Below are 16,401 nucleotides of genomic sequence, written 5' to 3' on the forward strand. Positions count from 1 at the left end.
GGGAGCTGGACTTGTAACCTGTTGCAGCGGGGTAGACGTGTAAAGAACTCTCAGCTGGTGGACACATCAATAACCTCTCAAATAACCTCAGACTGAAGGCAGGCAGCAGCAGGACGTTTCTAAGTACATAGCCGTCTACATCTGATTCTTCCTTCACTCCCCCCTGCATACCCAACTCTCACTATACTTCCCTCGCTAACATTTGGGCTGTGGGACGGAGGGGACGAGACGAGAATCTACAATCTTATATAAAGTATTATATATCTTATATTAAGTACGTATGTCTTACCTCAGGTACTTACCGCACTTTATGTCGAAAAAGATAGTCTCCGGGGGAAATACGTACGACGGAAGTCCCGCCCCAATAGACACTCTGCATTAGGTCGTGACCAGGCTTTTGGTCTGGGAATGAGGCTAGACACATGGTGTCAATATGAGTACACTGGTGATAGCCGTGACAGGCTGATCCATTTGTATTCCTGTGAACCCTATAACACCTATTGGCTCTCTTTGTCATCTTTTGAGTTCAAATCTTAATGCAGCGTTTGATCAACACTTAAATGTAATACATAAATTAACATACTGTCAATGAGGATCTGCACTGTCAAAATGGTTGTCCTGCTGAGATTTCCCAACAGTGTGGGGAGAGAGTAGGCGTTCAACACAGCAGGTGCGGCTGTGCCTCACCTGCTTGCTCACCTTGTTAGTATGCAGACATTCTATGAAGTCTGGGCACCTTTTTTCACAATTTTTGGCACGATTTGTTTTGGTTTATTGATAGTTTTTCTAGTATAGAGCGTCTACGGGTAAGTGATTAAAAAACATAGACTATGTATTCATCGGACATCCCAAGATTCTTCTGTTGGCAGGTGTGTGCCCACAGTAAAGGTGGTGGGTTGGTCACAAATGAGCTTTTGCAGAGAGAGCAAAGAGAGTACATTGTGACCATATATCCAAAAGGCAGTGGGTATGGTCATATAAGAGAAGGTTAAACAGCAGGAGTAAAATCTCCGTTATGGCCTCACGCCTGAGGCAAGTCAGGGGGAAGCCAGTGAAAGCAGAGATCTCCTAAACTGCTCCACAACTACAAGCAGGGCCAATAATGTCCCTATTCTAGACAGGCCCAGCCAAGACTGACTCAACCCATCTCTGTGGGACAGTATTTAAACACCTTACCCCTTTAAATCTCCAGCCAGATGTCTCCACATGCACCCATTTTCATGTCCTGCTTGTTGCACTGACTGACGTAGTGCATTGTGGGAACGGTCGTCCGATAATGGTAATATATGAAGCAGTTAGTTTATTCAAGGCGAGCAGTTGGGCGCCATCGGCTACAACTGTGCTGAAGCACTTTTTAATCAGCTAGGGCCCACTGTGAAACCTTGTGCCCCGCCCAAGGCTCCCCACCTGCACCAACCACACGGTTCACCTCAGCAACCTCAAGTGGGCAGCTAGTATTTGGTAATATCATGTGGCAGTCTCACCGGCATCCACTATAATGTAGCGACTGACAGCGCTACCCTCTCACAACCCGGGCACCCCCTTCGAAGGTTATATTACAACACGGTGGGAGTTCTGAGAATGTAGAGGGGGGAAAACTGATTGTTTGGAAGTTCTCAAGACAAGCAGGCATTTGCCCATGCTGTGGTGGGGGGCAATGTTTTCTCCCAGCATGCCGTGCTCTGTGTAGTTTGATTAAAATGGTGAAGTAGTGTAGTGGCTTTTGTGGGTTAGCCAGGATAGAATACAAGACAGGATAACAGGCCTGCAAAATATAAAGCTATTTACAGTGAAATGAAAAAGTAATGCGAAAAGTCACAATTGCATTAACTCCACCAGCACTGGTGAATTTAAGAAAAAAGACAACTTTAATGTATCTATGGGCAGATGCAAGGACGTTTATTTGTTCCAAAGTGAACAAAGCAAGCTATGATTTAGTAACATAAACCATTGGTTCTCAAAGTGGGGTCTGGGGACCCCCAGGGGTACTTGAGGGGGTTCCAGGGGGTCCCCAGCTAAATGATGGACAGGAACCAAATGGACCCTTATGGGTCTGTAACTCTCAGAGTTAGATTAACATTGATTTTACGATATGAATTGGGGTCCCAGAGATGTAAATGCCATTAAATGGGGGTCCGTAGCCTAATGCATGTCAAACTGGGGGTCCTTGAAATTAAAATGGTTGAGAATCACTGCTAGAGCCGTAAAAGATCTTATCTTATGGGGGTCCCTGGCTTATCTTTTCAAATGGAGGTCCGCGGGCTAATAAGTGTCTATTTGGGGGTCCTTGGCATGAAAAAGTTTGAGAACCACTGACATAAACAATAGTATTTGGGTGACGCAAAACCAACACAGACAATCACCATGATAAAGAATGAGAATAGTGGGATAGGTACAAGTTTTTACAACACTGTTAGAGTTCGGTGTGGTTGACAACCACAGTAGAATAGGTTAGAAAATGTCAGTGTGCCATGGTGGGTTGACATGGGTGATGACATCACCAAAACCAACTTTTCCCAGGTGACATCGCCTTGCAGCTGGCAGGTGTTTCATTTTCTCTAGCCTGCCCCTCTCTACACTTCTGGTAAATATAAAGTTAATAACTCATCAACGACATGTCCGCAAGTTGCAGGGGTGTGGGAAAATATGGATTTTATGTGTCCCATCGGAAATATGCAAAAACTAGTCTTTGTACACTCTCAATTGGACGTTGTGGCATTTTAATGAAATAATAGCCCTCCAAAGCAATGAAAATGTATTTGTTGCAGAATCTCTCATTTTCTCCCAAACCCAATCAGCATTCTGCTTCCAGTGGACAGAGGTTTGCCAGGCCAGCAAGCCAACCTCAAAAGCCGACTTTGAACGAAAATATCAACTGTATCTTTTACCACATGCCATGCTCTGCATGGAGCCTTCCCTTAAATGTAGTGCGCTGTTTTCTTAAATCCACTAATGCTAGCTCTGAGAGGTTTTAGGAGCTAAAGGCAGTGGTGGTGCCGACCTCTGACCACTTCCTTTTGTCGTGGCTCATTAAGCGGGGCGAACACATCGACTGCTACTACTTATTACCCTTTCTGTTATGGCAACAACCAAGCAAATAAGATTCAACTTGCCTCTTGTTACCCGAGCTCTCCATTTGGCCTCTGGCATCATCCAATTGAAGAGTCTCTTTCCCTGGAGAGCTGCACTCCGCTAGACCGAGACGAGCGCTAGTGCACTTGTCGGGGAGCCACTGTATTGTCATGTGAATGGCACAGCTTCAATGCAAATTCTTCCACACTCTCAGGCGGCAAAGGCCAGCATTGACTGACTGCCTGTGTTAATTTAGTTGCCTTTCAGTCCTACTTGATCCACAGTTTTCTGGACCTCAATGGGGAAGAGAGTATAAGAACATCTTAAGTGTCAGTGCAAGAATGTGCCATTCAACCCAGTAGCGACACAGCATCAGCAAAAGGTTACCTGCAAAACAACCATGTTAATAAACTGCTTAAATACACCATCAGGGAGGTAGCCTATACAGTTTACTCTTTGTCTGAGGATCTGTTGTCAGCCAGTGATAAGCACGGGCACTAAGTGGTTTTGCGTAGAATCGTTATGACACAGTGGACGATCTGCATCAACAGGAAATAAACAAGCTGTGGCTTAAAGGGAGGAAATATTGGGCTGTTAAACCAGAGATAAGACCACGCTAACTGTTTTTCTTCCTTGGCTGTGACGTGAGTGTTGAGGGCAGCAACTGTACCCTATCTGACACTCTGCTTTTACGGTCTGAGTGAGTTGTGCGGACACACAGGCATGGGTTGCCACAAGGAGAGCACCATCTCCTGGCAGCAGTATACTCACCCTTTGCTAGTCATACTCATAACCAGAGGGCAAAGAGGGCAGAGCACAGGCAGGCGGCAGCCTGTGACTCAAACTACGATCTCCTCAGATCATACGGCTGGGTGTGTACTGCAGGCTATGCAGCTTGGCTGTGATTTACTGTATGATTTTGACAAGGTTGGAGCACGTACGTCATTTGCCTAATGGGGTGTGCGTAGGCAACTCTGAAAGCATTTTACAGTAATAATCATGTCTTGATATAAACATTGTTGATACTCAAGCATTTTCTAGGCTATAGTACTAAGCATTCACTGTCACAGCCACACATATTGAATTAAACGTTTCATTGTGTTGTTAATATTAAATGGCAAGTAAACAGCTGTGCGGGCTGAACTCTAGAATAAGCAAGAACGCCCCCCCCCCCCTGCAAAAGAAAAAAGACAAGTCATCACAATCCATCATGAAGCAATAGCTGTATCTAAATTAAACTGTAGTAGGTTGGAAGTAGCAACAACATCTGACTCGTGCAAGAACTTGGACAACAGCATTGAAACATTTGCAAACTCAACATTTGCTCAAGATGAAGTCAATAACAACAGAAGGGTTTGACTGTCAGCCAATGAATCTGCACCATTGTGTGTGTGTGTGTGTGTGTGTGTGTGTGTGTGTGTGTGTGTGTGTGTGTGTGTGTGTGTGTGTGTGTGTGTGTGTGTGTGTGTGTGTGTGTGTGTGTGTGTGTGTGTGTGTGCGTGTGCGTGCTCGCACGCACGTCTTCATGTCTCTGTCTCTGATAAGACAAGTAAAAAATGACATGAGATGGCTCCTGGGTTGTTACCAATGCAGGACATTAAACACTGGACATCGTTTCAACCACTACCAGTCATGTATTTGTATGACGGTTCAGGCAGGTTATCTCTTCAAAGAACTCATTGTTTACAACAGGCCTTGTCACGGACGTCCACGCAGCCTTAAGGCAGCGAGGAGCGGTAATATATGAGAGGTCAGATGGTTGTTTAATGGGCTTGTGTGACTGCCTGGCTAAACGACTGAGTGGTGACAGCGCAGGGGCTGCCTTATCAGACCTGAGGAGAGACGCACAGTGGACGGATGGCTCTGTCGCCCAGCAGCACTCTGTGTGCTGAGCTCTGTGGTCGTAGGTATGCAGCAGGAAGTTTAGTGACAGTCCTGCGATGTGACTGGCTGTACCACTTCCTATTGTTTCCCTGTCGCTGATAACCCCGGCGACCCCAGCCGAAAGGAAGGAAGGCCATCACTCCGTTCGTGGTGGTAGGCTGGTCAGTTTTTTGTCGTCTGATAACTCATTAACCCACAGTCCACGGAGAGGAGAATGTTTTTTTTCCCCCTCGTGCTCACAGTATGGTTAACCCTGAATAAACAGGCTGCTGCTTTTCAGGAGCCAGCCAGCAAAAGAGGCAGAGACAATGTTTCAGAGGATGTTCTTTTCCTAGAAGAGGAAAAGGAATGAATCATCCCAAGCTGTTACCATAAACCTGTCAGGATGAAAGCATCAACTGTTTCCATTCAACACAACCCTCACTATCAATCTGAATCAGACCAGTGAGACCACACATCGGCTGCTGAAGGATGTTAAAAGCACCTTTTAAGACAAGTGTTTTTAAGAAGTCTTCATAATCATGTTTGCATATCATTACGTCATGTCCTATCATATATCATAGTGTCATATATTGTAAATGATGACAGTGCATGTCAGACACAATGTGACTTGTACAACAGCGGCACTGGCAGAATAATTGCTTTATAGCGCAACATCTTTAACTCTCTGCTTTATTTTATTCCTTGATATCGGCAATCAGACTGATATTGTTCATTTTGTCATTCCGAAGTAGAAAGCTCAATTGGGAAAGCTCAACTGGAAAATCAGATGTATTGAACTGCGTTTGTTGTCTGTCTTTCTCTAATTCGCCCTGATGGTGAGGCCTGGAGGGTCATATGTGGTCATGAGAGAGTGGCAGACAGCAGGGGCCTCACAGGGGCCTGAGACGGACTTGTGTCACCAAGGGTCACACCACACCTCAGGCACATAGCTGATGTCTCTTCATGCGTCTGCAGCATTCATTGTGTACTGTTCTTTGCTAATGTGCATAGGTCCCACATTTGGCTTGCTTTACAATCAGTTCAGCTGTTTCAGTTCATGCGAAGAAGAGGCTAAAATGGGCCAAATTGTCTTATGTGCCACAAGTCAGACCGCCGTAGGGGTTTTTAGATAAAAGAGGAATTCAGTCCACTTTCCTGAAGGCCAAATGTCTAAATATACCCTGACACTTAATTAATGAGCCTTGATGTGTTTTGCACAAGGGGCAAGGAACTGTTGAAAATGGAACCAATGATCTCAGGGAGTGAAAAAATGACTGATTTGTTGTTAAAAGATGATGTGTCTACAGAAGATGTTGAAAGAATCTACTGTGTAGTTGCAGCTCAGTTGAACTATGCACACAAGTCTGTTCATCTTCTAGCCAGAAAAGGCCTTTACTTTGTATAATTGTGTCCAGTTCCAGATATTTCACAAGAATGTGGTCATTTTCCTATATATAGTTTACCAACTACCATATATGGTGTTGATCAACCCAACAGTGTGAGTATAAACGGACTGGTTGTATATATTTGTATAAATGTATTCTAATCTATGCCTACTGGTGCTCAGCATGCCAGCATGGAAATGAATAAGGCTATTTCATGAGAACTAATTGTGAGAACTAGCCTATTAGCAGGTGATGATTAACCCCCAACACATTACCCCCAACATGAGGCTTTAATAATGTGCAAGATTAGAAAACACGCCGTAGCTTGTAAGGTAGACTAACCCTGAAATAATAATAATCGTTCATATAGCTACTAGGACTACTACTATTGTATTGACATAATCTCCATAAATGTCATCTAAAAAACATTGGTCTCTGCCTGACCGACGGTAGTTCCTCGCCCCCGTGTGGTCAAAGGTGAGTAGTGCATGGCGTGTTTTGGAATTGAGCCATTCCTAATAATTTAGCCACACTATCAATTACAGTTATTACTGGGAACAGGCTTTCAGTTGCTGAGTATTATAGTTGTCTTGGCTTTCAACAGGGATATTTTTAAACTATTTGAAATGAATCCGAAGGGAATAATTCGGTAGAATTATAGGCTGCTGCTGCATGGCCTATACCCCCTTTCACATAATTAAAAGCAGTGGTGTAAAGTAACCAAGTACGTTTACTCAAGTACTGTACTTAACTACAATGTTGAGGTATTTCTTACTTTACTGGAGTATTTCCAATTTGTTGTACTTTTACTTCTACTCCACTACATCCCAGAGGCAAATATTATAGCCTACTTTTAGCAGATGCTTTTACTCAAGTACATTTTGAATACCGGAGTTGTACTTGTAACAGAGTATTTTTACAAAAGGGTATTCACTTAAGTACAACATCTGAGTACTTCTTCCATTGTTGATTAATGATTATAGGCTGCTGCTGCATAAGTATATACCCACCTTTCACATAATTAAAATATATCCAACATAGCTATTCTGTACACCTCAGTCTGGATTATGGGGTGATTTCTAAACAGTTTGTGCATTGATACTACTGTGTTTTAGGTGACATATGAGGTGAGGACAATGATGTTTTGTCTGCACCGCTGAAGGTTTGGCCTCAAGCTCCTGATCAAATCCTACCATTGTGAACCAAGGTCCATTGTTAGTGTGCTTAATCCCCTTCTGGCCTTCAGGGGAGAGCTCTCATTGCTCAGGTAAAATGCCCTTAGAAAAGGAACTTTTCTGTGTTTTTAAACAACTTATAATTTTAAAACACTGCTAACATTTAAATGAATGATGAGAGTAGCGGCTAGAAGTTGTAGCTTTATATCTTGCTCCCTCCAAACGTTAGGGAAGTGGGCCTTTGTATTATATCAGTTTTAGGTGTAGGCCTGGCCTACTACAGGTCGTGTCGTGTGGGCAACATTGTGTGCACCTCGATGTTAAAATGTTAAATTGGCTATTTTTTCCACATGATTTAAACATGCAGGGTACATCATTATCAGACCTAAATGTACCCTTCAATTCTTGTTTTTGCCCAAAATGACTGGCTATCAACTAGTTTTGTAGCAATCGTAGAAATATTAGGCCTTAAATATCAGTTTTCTAAAACATTATGTAGCATAGTTGCCCCCCATTTATAAAATACATGTAAATATAAAATTATATATATATGTATCGGTGTTTAAGACTAAACCTGACTTATCCTGTGGCATCAGCATCACATGTACTTGCTATAAGCAGCCACAACTGCTCATGATGAGGCATATTTGTCTTCTAATGCTCCTATTTTGCCATAATTGAGACTTTGTCACTTGTACCATCTGTTTCCGTTCTGCACAAAAGATACCACCAACCAAGGATCCCCAGTAGCGTGCACCGTACGTACACAACCCCTCTGTGTGGACAGCACGTCACCCGGCTTGTGCGTTTTACTGGGCTTTGATTAACTGTCACCAAATTCCTAGAGCTGACATGTTAGACAATTAGAGTGAGCGTCTGTCGCATCCGCTGCTGCTGATTTGTCCCACACAGATTCTGATCTTAACTCCAAGAAGTGACTTTATTAGTTCTAATCCTGTTGATGGAAACAGAATCCCACCCGCGTTAAAGCGGCCCGCTGCCCCAGGTGCAGGAGCACACACAGGCCCTGGCTTGTCCCTCTTTATCCCGGCTGATGAATTGAGAGGGCCCTCTTGGGCACACAGCCCAGGCTGTGGTTTTGCTAATTAGAGGGAATGTTTTCTCATAAATAACCATAGTGATGAAAATTAGGCAAATAATGGCCATGGTTACTGAGCTCGCGAATGTTGTCGTGTTGGATGCAGATTCTGAATGCGTACTTAGCAACACTGGGAGAAAATCTGGGGTGTGTTTGTGTGTGTGTGTGAGAGAGAGAGAGATAGTGTTAATCTTGTAAACAACAATAAATGCTGTGTGGTGGCTTAGATTTAGATCATTTTTTGAGGAAAGAAGGGGTTTCGTATAATTTAACAGTGTAAAGTCAATGCTCTAGGTGTTTGTATATGTTTTGTTCCAGATGCTAACATCCACTAATTGTACTGAATAGTGAGGGACAAGTGTGTTTTGATTGATTGAATATTTTATTAGGCAAAAAATGTGAACAGCACGATTACATTTATAATACTTTGCCTAAAAGGTCTGTCCAAAAAAGTCCTTGCGGTCTTGTTTCCATTGGGGTCCTTGGTATTCGTGTTGTCTGAATTATTCAAGTTTCCAATGCATTTTCCTGTAAATAACCAAAAGCGCCTAACCATTAGACCCATAATTACCATGACATTCAACTACTATTAAGGTACATTACCCATCTGTTAAGCACAGTTTAACAGTGGATAAAGAGATTGTGAGTGATAGGTTATCTTGGTATCTTTTAGTGTCAGAGACATTGTGACAGCAAGGATTGCTGTAATGCCATTGTCTTTTCTCAATCATACTGATGGCTGTAAACAAAGCCTTAAACCTACCTCAGATAATCCCACTATCCCTAATGGGAGATTTCACATGCAAATAGAAAGTAAGCCCTGGTTTAAGCCAGGGGTGGGCAGCCTTTTCGGGGACATGATCACTTAGCTGTTTTCCAAGGCTGACGTGATCACCCAGTGCTAGTGAAAGCCACCACTGCTTTTACATACTAATAAGCATCTAATTAGAATACCGGTAATACAAAACAAAGAATGAGTCAATCATTTCATATGAATAATAAAAGTAAGATAACTTCTGACTATCTGGGGAGAAACGTTTTATGTGTATCAAACTATAATGGCTAATAATAATTCATCACCTCAATAGCCCAACCTGATCACATGTTAGATCAAAACGAGATGGTTGCCCACCACTGGTTTAAGCATTTAAGTGTACAAATGTAGCATTTTGTAGCACTCTCAGAGTTAAATGAACACTGAAGATTGCGTGCCATTTAATGGTGAGATTTTGTCTGATTTGCTCACGCAGGTTCAGAAGCATGGGAAATGACAGGGCCCATATCAGATGACTCTCATGTGAAGCAGCTCCACTTTGTTCCCCTGGCTGTTCAGGACGTGCAGCCGCCCCTGCTGTTCAATCTGACTAGATCCAGATCCTTCATCATCACCCCTTGTGACATAATACCAGTCAGATATCAGCTGACTGGCTGCCACCCTCGCGTGACCCAGGCTGTGCTGAGAGGTTTAGGAGCAGTCCCTGCCAAGTGAGTTAAATACCAAGAAAGCACGGCTGGATCCTTAGTTCCGCATGATATCTAATCACACACATTTTAAAATAGCTCATGAAGAACAAGTTAAAAAAGTAGAGGAAGAAAGCTTTAAAAAAAATCATACAAATATAAACATTACTTTGCTCAGTTTTATTTGTCTATGGAAAAACTAAAATGTAAACAGTATACTGTATTCTATATTCAATGCTTGAACATAGCAGTGTGGGGCCAGTGGTCTATTTAAAGTTCTGAAACTTTATACCTCTGTTGGAGATGCCAGCCGTCACAGCATTGCGTGTACTACGTGATCAGAAACACAGCGCTAAATATATATATATAAAATCATGGGGCGTGTGCTCTGACACACAAGGACGACCACCAGAGGACACGCGGCATGATTTGTCTACGGCAGCAGACTTATAGACCTCTTCACGTGCAGAACAGGATGAGAGCAAAGCCCTGACAGGTAAAAAACGCACTGCCAGCTGCCTGTATGAATGCATTATTCCGAAAGGGACAGACATAGAGATACCGAAAACGTTTAAAACTTGCAAGCTGTTTTAGTTAATAATTACACACTAAATAGCCAAATTGCCATTGAAAGTTGTTGTAGGAGTAGATCCTATTTACACACTGTTGCTAGAACTGGAGCACAAGATAATATTTAATCTGTCAATTACTGTGAAAGTGCCACTTAAAGTTGCTGTGTAATTTTCAACTGCCACCCTGGCCTGGGGCAGATTGTCATGATATTTAATGTTTTTTGGACACATTTTATTGTTTGTTTGTTTTTCCAAAATGAACATATTTCTAAAAAGTTGGGACAGTAAAGCATTTACCACTTTCCAATGTTGCCATTCCTTTTCACAAGACTTAAAAGACGTTTAGAGGTGTACTTACAGTATCTCCCATTCTTCTTTCAAAATATGCCATACATCTCTATTGGGGACAGGTTGGGAGTGTATAGGCAAACCACTCCAGCATCCAAACCGTCTTCTTCTGCAGCAATGCCTTTGTAATGTGTACAGAAATCTTGCATTGCCTTTTTTAAATATGCATGGGCGGTCATGGAAAAGATGCCCTCTTGAAGGCAGCATATGTAATTCTAAGTTCAGCGTTAATGATGCCATCACAGATGTGTAAAAAAAAAAATCCCTTTTCCAAGGACACTGACAAGTCCATACCATGACAGACACTGGCCTTTTGACTTGTTGCTGGTAACAGTCTGGATGGTTCTTTTCTTCTTTGGTCCAGAGCACACACATCCATTTCTTCCAACAACACACGTTTCCATTGTGCAATATACTGCAAGGCTTCCACCTGGCACAGTACATTTTTGACTGGCATTTGTGGATGTTACTTTGTAGTGTTGACAAAGGTTTGCCAAAGTAATCCTTCTCCCATATGGTCATATCACTTGTAGATTAATGATGGTTCTTGATTCAGTGCCATCTGAGGGATCAGAGAGCACTAATACTGTAATTAATTGGGCTTGCGCTTTTGTCCCTATACACTGAAAATCCTCCAGATTCCTTGAATCTCTTAATTATGTTACACACCACTGAGGGTGACATTTCAGTAATTTGTTTTTATTGTCTCCGCCAGGCCGTAAGGCATGGTGAGAGAGTATGTTTTACCCTCCGTCCGTGTGTCCGTCCGTGTGTCCGTGTGTCCGTGTGTTACCACCAAATCTCCGGCACCGTTGGCCCGGTCGCTGCGAAACTGTGCACACACACTCCCTGGATGCCAATTCAGAACCTCTGCCTCAAATTTTTCACATGGGCCTGTTATAGCGCCACCAGGAGGCCGATTTGTGCAAAACCCATTTTTTTCACATTATTCCTACAGTTTTTAACCAAACGTCATGCAAATCGGTACACAGTATCTCTATAGTCATGTGATCAACCCTGATCTGTCCGATTTCCCATATTCCATCCTTATTGGTTAAGGTTGCCATCCAAAGTTTGCAGGATTGGTCCGTTTTGAACAAACTGCCTCAAACCATGAACGCAGCGTGCGATTTCCGTGAAATTTCACACGCACATTCCCACTAGGCCGAGGAAGAAATGCCACCCTTTTCACATTGGCCTGTTATAGCGCCACCAGCAGGTCTAATTTAGCAAAACACATTTTTGGAACAAAATGCTTCAAATCATGAATGCAGTGTCCGATTGCCGTGAACGACCTAAGAATAAATGGCACCCTTTTCACATTGGCCTATTATAGCGCCACCAGGAGGCCACAATAACGTATCTGACCTGGCGGAGACCTGTGCTCCGAGGAGCACTTTATCTAGTTAGCCCTAAATCGCCCCTGTCCCAAGTCCCAACTTTTTTTTAATGTGTGGCAGGCCTGAATTGCAGGAATGGATGAGCTATATATTTACATATAACATTAAGTTGACCAGATAAAACATGATATATATTGTGTTCATGCTGTTTACAATGAAATACAAGTCAAAGTAAATTTAGAAACTACTGCTTTCTTTCATTTAAATTATTATTGTAACTGTACTGTATGTCTTTATCCTGTGCTTCACAATAAAGATATTTGAAACACTAAATTAGTTTTTTCCATACAGTGTTCGGTTTGTAATGAAAAGAAAATAATAATAATAATAATCATGATAATAATATATTTGTTGATTTTGCAGGTTGACCTTCTGCATCAGAATGGAGGAGTTTGACTATAGCGTGCAGATCTGTGATCAGGACTGGGACAGTTTCTTTCAGGACTGTGAGGAATGCAGGCTGCTCTCTCCTTCACTAGCCGGGTTGGAGGAGTCAGGGATGAGTGGGATGAGTGACATGGATGACATGGGGTCCCTTCGCACCGCAAACGATATGAAAGTTCATGTACCAGTGGGCTTACTGCAGGGTGAATGCTCCATTGATGACGGCCCCCCACACTGTGAGGGGTCTCCCGTTGAACACCGCCTTTGCAAATACGGTGTTGGTGGCATGGAGAATGTCCTCTCAGGCAGTGAAGAGGATCTACACCTGCAGTCTGTCAATACATTCTTTGAGGGGCTTAGGTTTCTCACAGAAGCTGAGAGGCTTATAGAGCCGAGCCAAATAGGAGTTGGAAAAAACCCGGAGCCAGTACAAGAGGAGGAGATGTGGAGAGATGGGCCACAGGCCAGCATGGGCACCATGCCAAAAAGCTACATCCCCGAGTTAAACTCTGTGGCTGTCAACAGTGAAACGACAACCAGCAAAGAAACCACGGATCTCATCAACACCAAAAGCAATGAAAACGTAATGAAAAAAGACTTCAAAATTGTTTGTTTTGCAGCCAGTAACTCGCAGATTGAGGTCCACAAATCAACTAACCCTGAAAGAGAATTATTCATCAGAGAGGCAGATCGGTCCATGACGACAGCAACTGAGGTGAGAAAGCAGACTCCGTCTCATGAGTCACCCGACGAAGCTGTCCGCTCAGGAAAGTCACCTGACTGTGACGAGCTGCTGAGCTCAGACATGAATATCAGTAAATGGGTGAATGACGTACGCCAGGGAGATGTGCTGTCAGACGAAACTGCCCTCAATAAAAATCTCAGCGTTGAGTCACCCACTCCCCTAGAAGTCATGTCAAAGTGTAAACTGGAAAAGGGCAGAGACGTCACGCTTCCATCACCCGATGCTGACCCAAAGAACCTGAACTGTGGAGTAAGCCAAGCGTGCAGTCCATCTCCCTCTACTAAAAAGAAGAGAAGGAAAAAGAAACGAGTCAGCTTTGGGCCAGTGGAAACTGGCCATGGATATACAAGGCCGTTTATAGCCAATGAGAGTGACTCAGAATATGAGTCCTGTATTTGGGGAAGAGGAATGGATCCACATTTCTCTGGTAATAACAGTGTGGCTCATTGGAACAAAACAGAAAAGAATGTTGAAACTTCCATTACTGTTTTACCCACACATTGGCAGGCTTTCCAAAGAGCAACCACACACAATCTGTCATTATCTCCTATGGAAAACAAAGCGCACATTCTTTCTTCATCCACTCCTTTAAGAGACTGGCAGTACCAGAATTTATCAGAGATGTTTGACCTGTCCGAGTGCCCAGTACTTAAAAGTAAACTCACAGATGCAGGGTGCAAAGCAACAGACTTGCCGGGGAATATTACCAGCACTGACAGAACAGCTACCCCACAAGGTCAAACCGGTGACGATGTGAACCTGCCAACAAATGTACAGTCATGCAGCATATTGCACCTTAAAGGATCTACTGAATTGAATAAAGCACATTGGTTGCCCGTCTCAAATTCCATTGGTGTAACCAGTACACTAGAACTGGACACAGAAATGGCAGCATGTGACAGAGAAAGCCTTTCAATATGTGAAGAAGGAGAGGCTACTCATGGAGTGAGTCTCCAACAGTCTAATGAAATGAATAGTTCTAATACAGCACAGGATACGTTAGTAACCCAGAGCAGTGTTTCACAAAGCCAAGGCTCAAACAATCCTGCTTTAAAATCTGGGCAAAGTCACAAAGAATCCACAAGTGAGTCCGACCTGCCTGTGGAGGTAGCGAACTCTGGCAAAGACAGCACTGGTGAAAGCGAGGCTGAGCCTCCACAACATCTGGCAATGAATTGTCATGACAAAGCCCAGTGTAGCTGTACGTCTGAAAAGACCAACGTTCCTGTGTGTACAGTTGTTATAAATGGTTCTGACCCACAACACCTGTCTGCTCAAGAAACAATGCACAAACAGCTCAAAAATAGACTTCATGCAACCCACAGTGAGAATCCACCTGAAGTGTCTGGTGCTAATTTAACACCAGACAGTAATGTCATGTTATCTCCTGACAGTATTTCCTGTTATTTAGATGAAAATAATAAAACACAAGAAACTAAATATTCCCCAGCTGTTAAATCATCAACCGAACCAGATCATTTTCCAGAGATAACGGTGTCATCTATACCACATGAAATAAATGGTCAAAATGATGGTTATCTTCAGTCTGGTGAATTAAATAATTCTTCTACAATCAACAATCAAAGACAAAACAATTCCATTTCATCCACGTCAGACAACCTGTTAACCAGTCGATCAAATATTACACCCAATGGATCTTTGGAAGGCAGACAGAATTTCAGCCTTGTTTTAAATAAAGAGCCTATAATGAAGCTTTTAGATGAAAGCGTCACCAGCATGTCAAATAATACTGGTTCATCAGTCTGTCCAAATAACATCAGTGGCTATGGAGAAAGGATACCGCAAATCACAGTAAAGAATGAAGTGAACGAGGTGTCTGATCTTCAAGACACCTCAAAACAAAAATGTCACTCAGAGAGCATGGCGGAAGATGCTGTCACAACGGAAAATGACATTGAAAATGCACCAGACTCTAAACATTCAGTGTTTGCCATTTCGTCTTTTTGGAATGAGATGGAGAAACTGACAATAAATGACATTTTGGGTCTACGCATGGCCAGCAATGCTCCCCCAGACAGCTCTCTCCCACTGTTACCAGAGAGTATGGATTCTGACAATTCTGATGGAGCAGACTCAGGGTACTTTACCCAATTGGATGGTTCTAAACCTGACCAAACCAGTGGTGACATGTCCAGTAGCAATGTCATAGAATCAAACTCTGATCCTGTTAAGGCTTCCTCCAACTCAATGGCTGTTATGTGGGTAAGGGAACCGGACCCAGTGAGTCTAGGTGAAGGTATCTACCCAGAGAATATGATGCCGAGATCTGTGAGTGATACTCTTGTACCGCTCCTTTCCAGTAGCGGTATTGAACAAAAGTACCCCAAGAAGATGCCCAAAAATATAAGTGTGCATAACCTACCTGCTCTGGAGTCTGAACCTTGTGTCAGTGCATGGAGAGGCCAGACTTTATCGCCCATCATCTCAGAGGATGGAGAAGTAGAGATAGACTACTTTGAACGAATGCCTCCGCCAGACAGTGTCACAGAGTCTTTGCCTCCTTCACCTTTTACTGAGCATGTGTCTGCACAAAGTAACGGTATCTCTCTCACAAATATATTTCATTATTTCTTTGGTGAAAAGCAGTCAAAGCCCATCCCGTCAGACACATATAGTCTACCTCCCTGCTATATTGGAGACTCTGTCCCTGAGACATACGACCATTTCTTCTCCGAGTTTGATACAGGAAGCTTTTGCTCTCCTCTCACCGTAGCAACCGCTCAATCAAAAGATGAACTTGTGCCCATTTTTTCCACGAATAGAAACCTTCAATTCCCAGAGGGTTATGACTACTTCTTTCCATCTTCCTCCTCTGATGAAGATGAGGATGACAATGAGGTCCGTCGACCGATACAGGTGGTGACCAGGTTGAG

General features: G+C 43.1%; 1 protein-coding gene across 1 annotated transcript; it reads left to right on the forward strand.

Annotated features, from left to right (window-relative positions):
• Positions 1-10,469: 10,469 nt before the first annotated feature.
• Positions 10,470-14,136, forward strand: perm1a (PPARGC1 and ESRR induced regulator, muscle 1a; the record flags this gene model as incomplete). Its single annotated transcript, XM_084070068.1, has 3 exons — positions 10,470-10,554; positions 12,742-13,756; positions 14,101-14,136. The coding sequence occupies exons 2-3, from the start codon at positions 12,761-12,763 to the stop codon at positions 14,134-14,136; spliced, it is 1,032 nt and encodes a 343-aa protein (XP_083926194.1). The 5' UTR covers positions 10,470-10,554; positions 12,742-12,760.
• Between the last annotated feature and the right edge of the window lie 2,265 nt (positions 14,137-16,401).

Source organism: Gymnoscopelus microlampas, assembly GCF_963454915.1.
Source record: "Gymnoscopelus microlampas genome assembly, chromosome: 10".
Taxonomy (NCBI): Eukaryota; Metazoa; Chordata; class Actinopteri; order Myctophiformes; family Myctophidae; genus Gymnoscopelus; species Gymnoscopelus microlampas.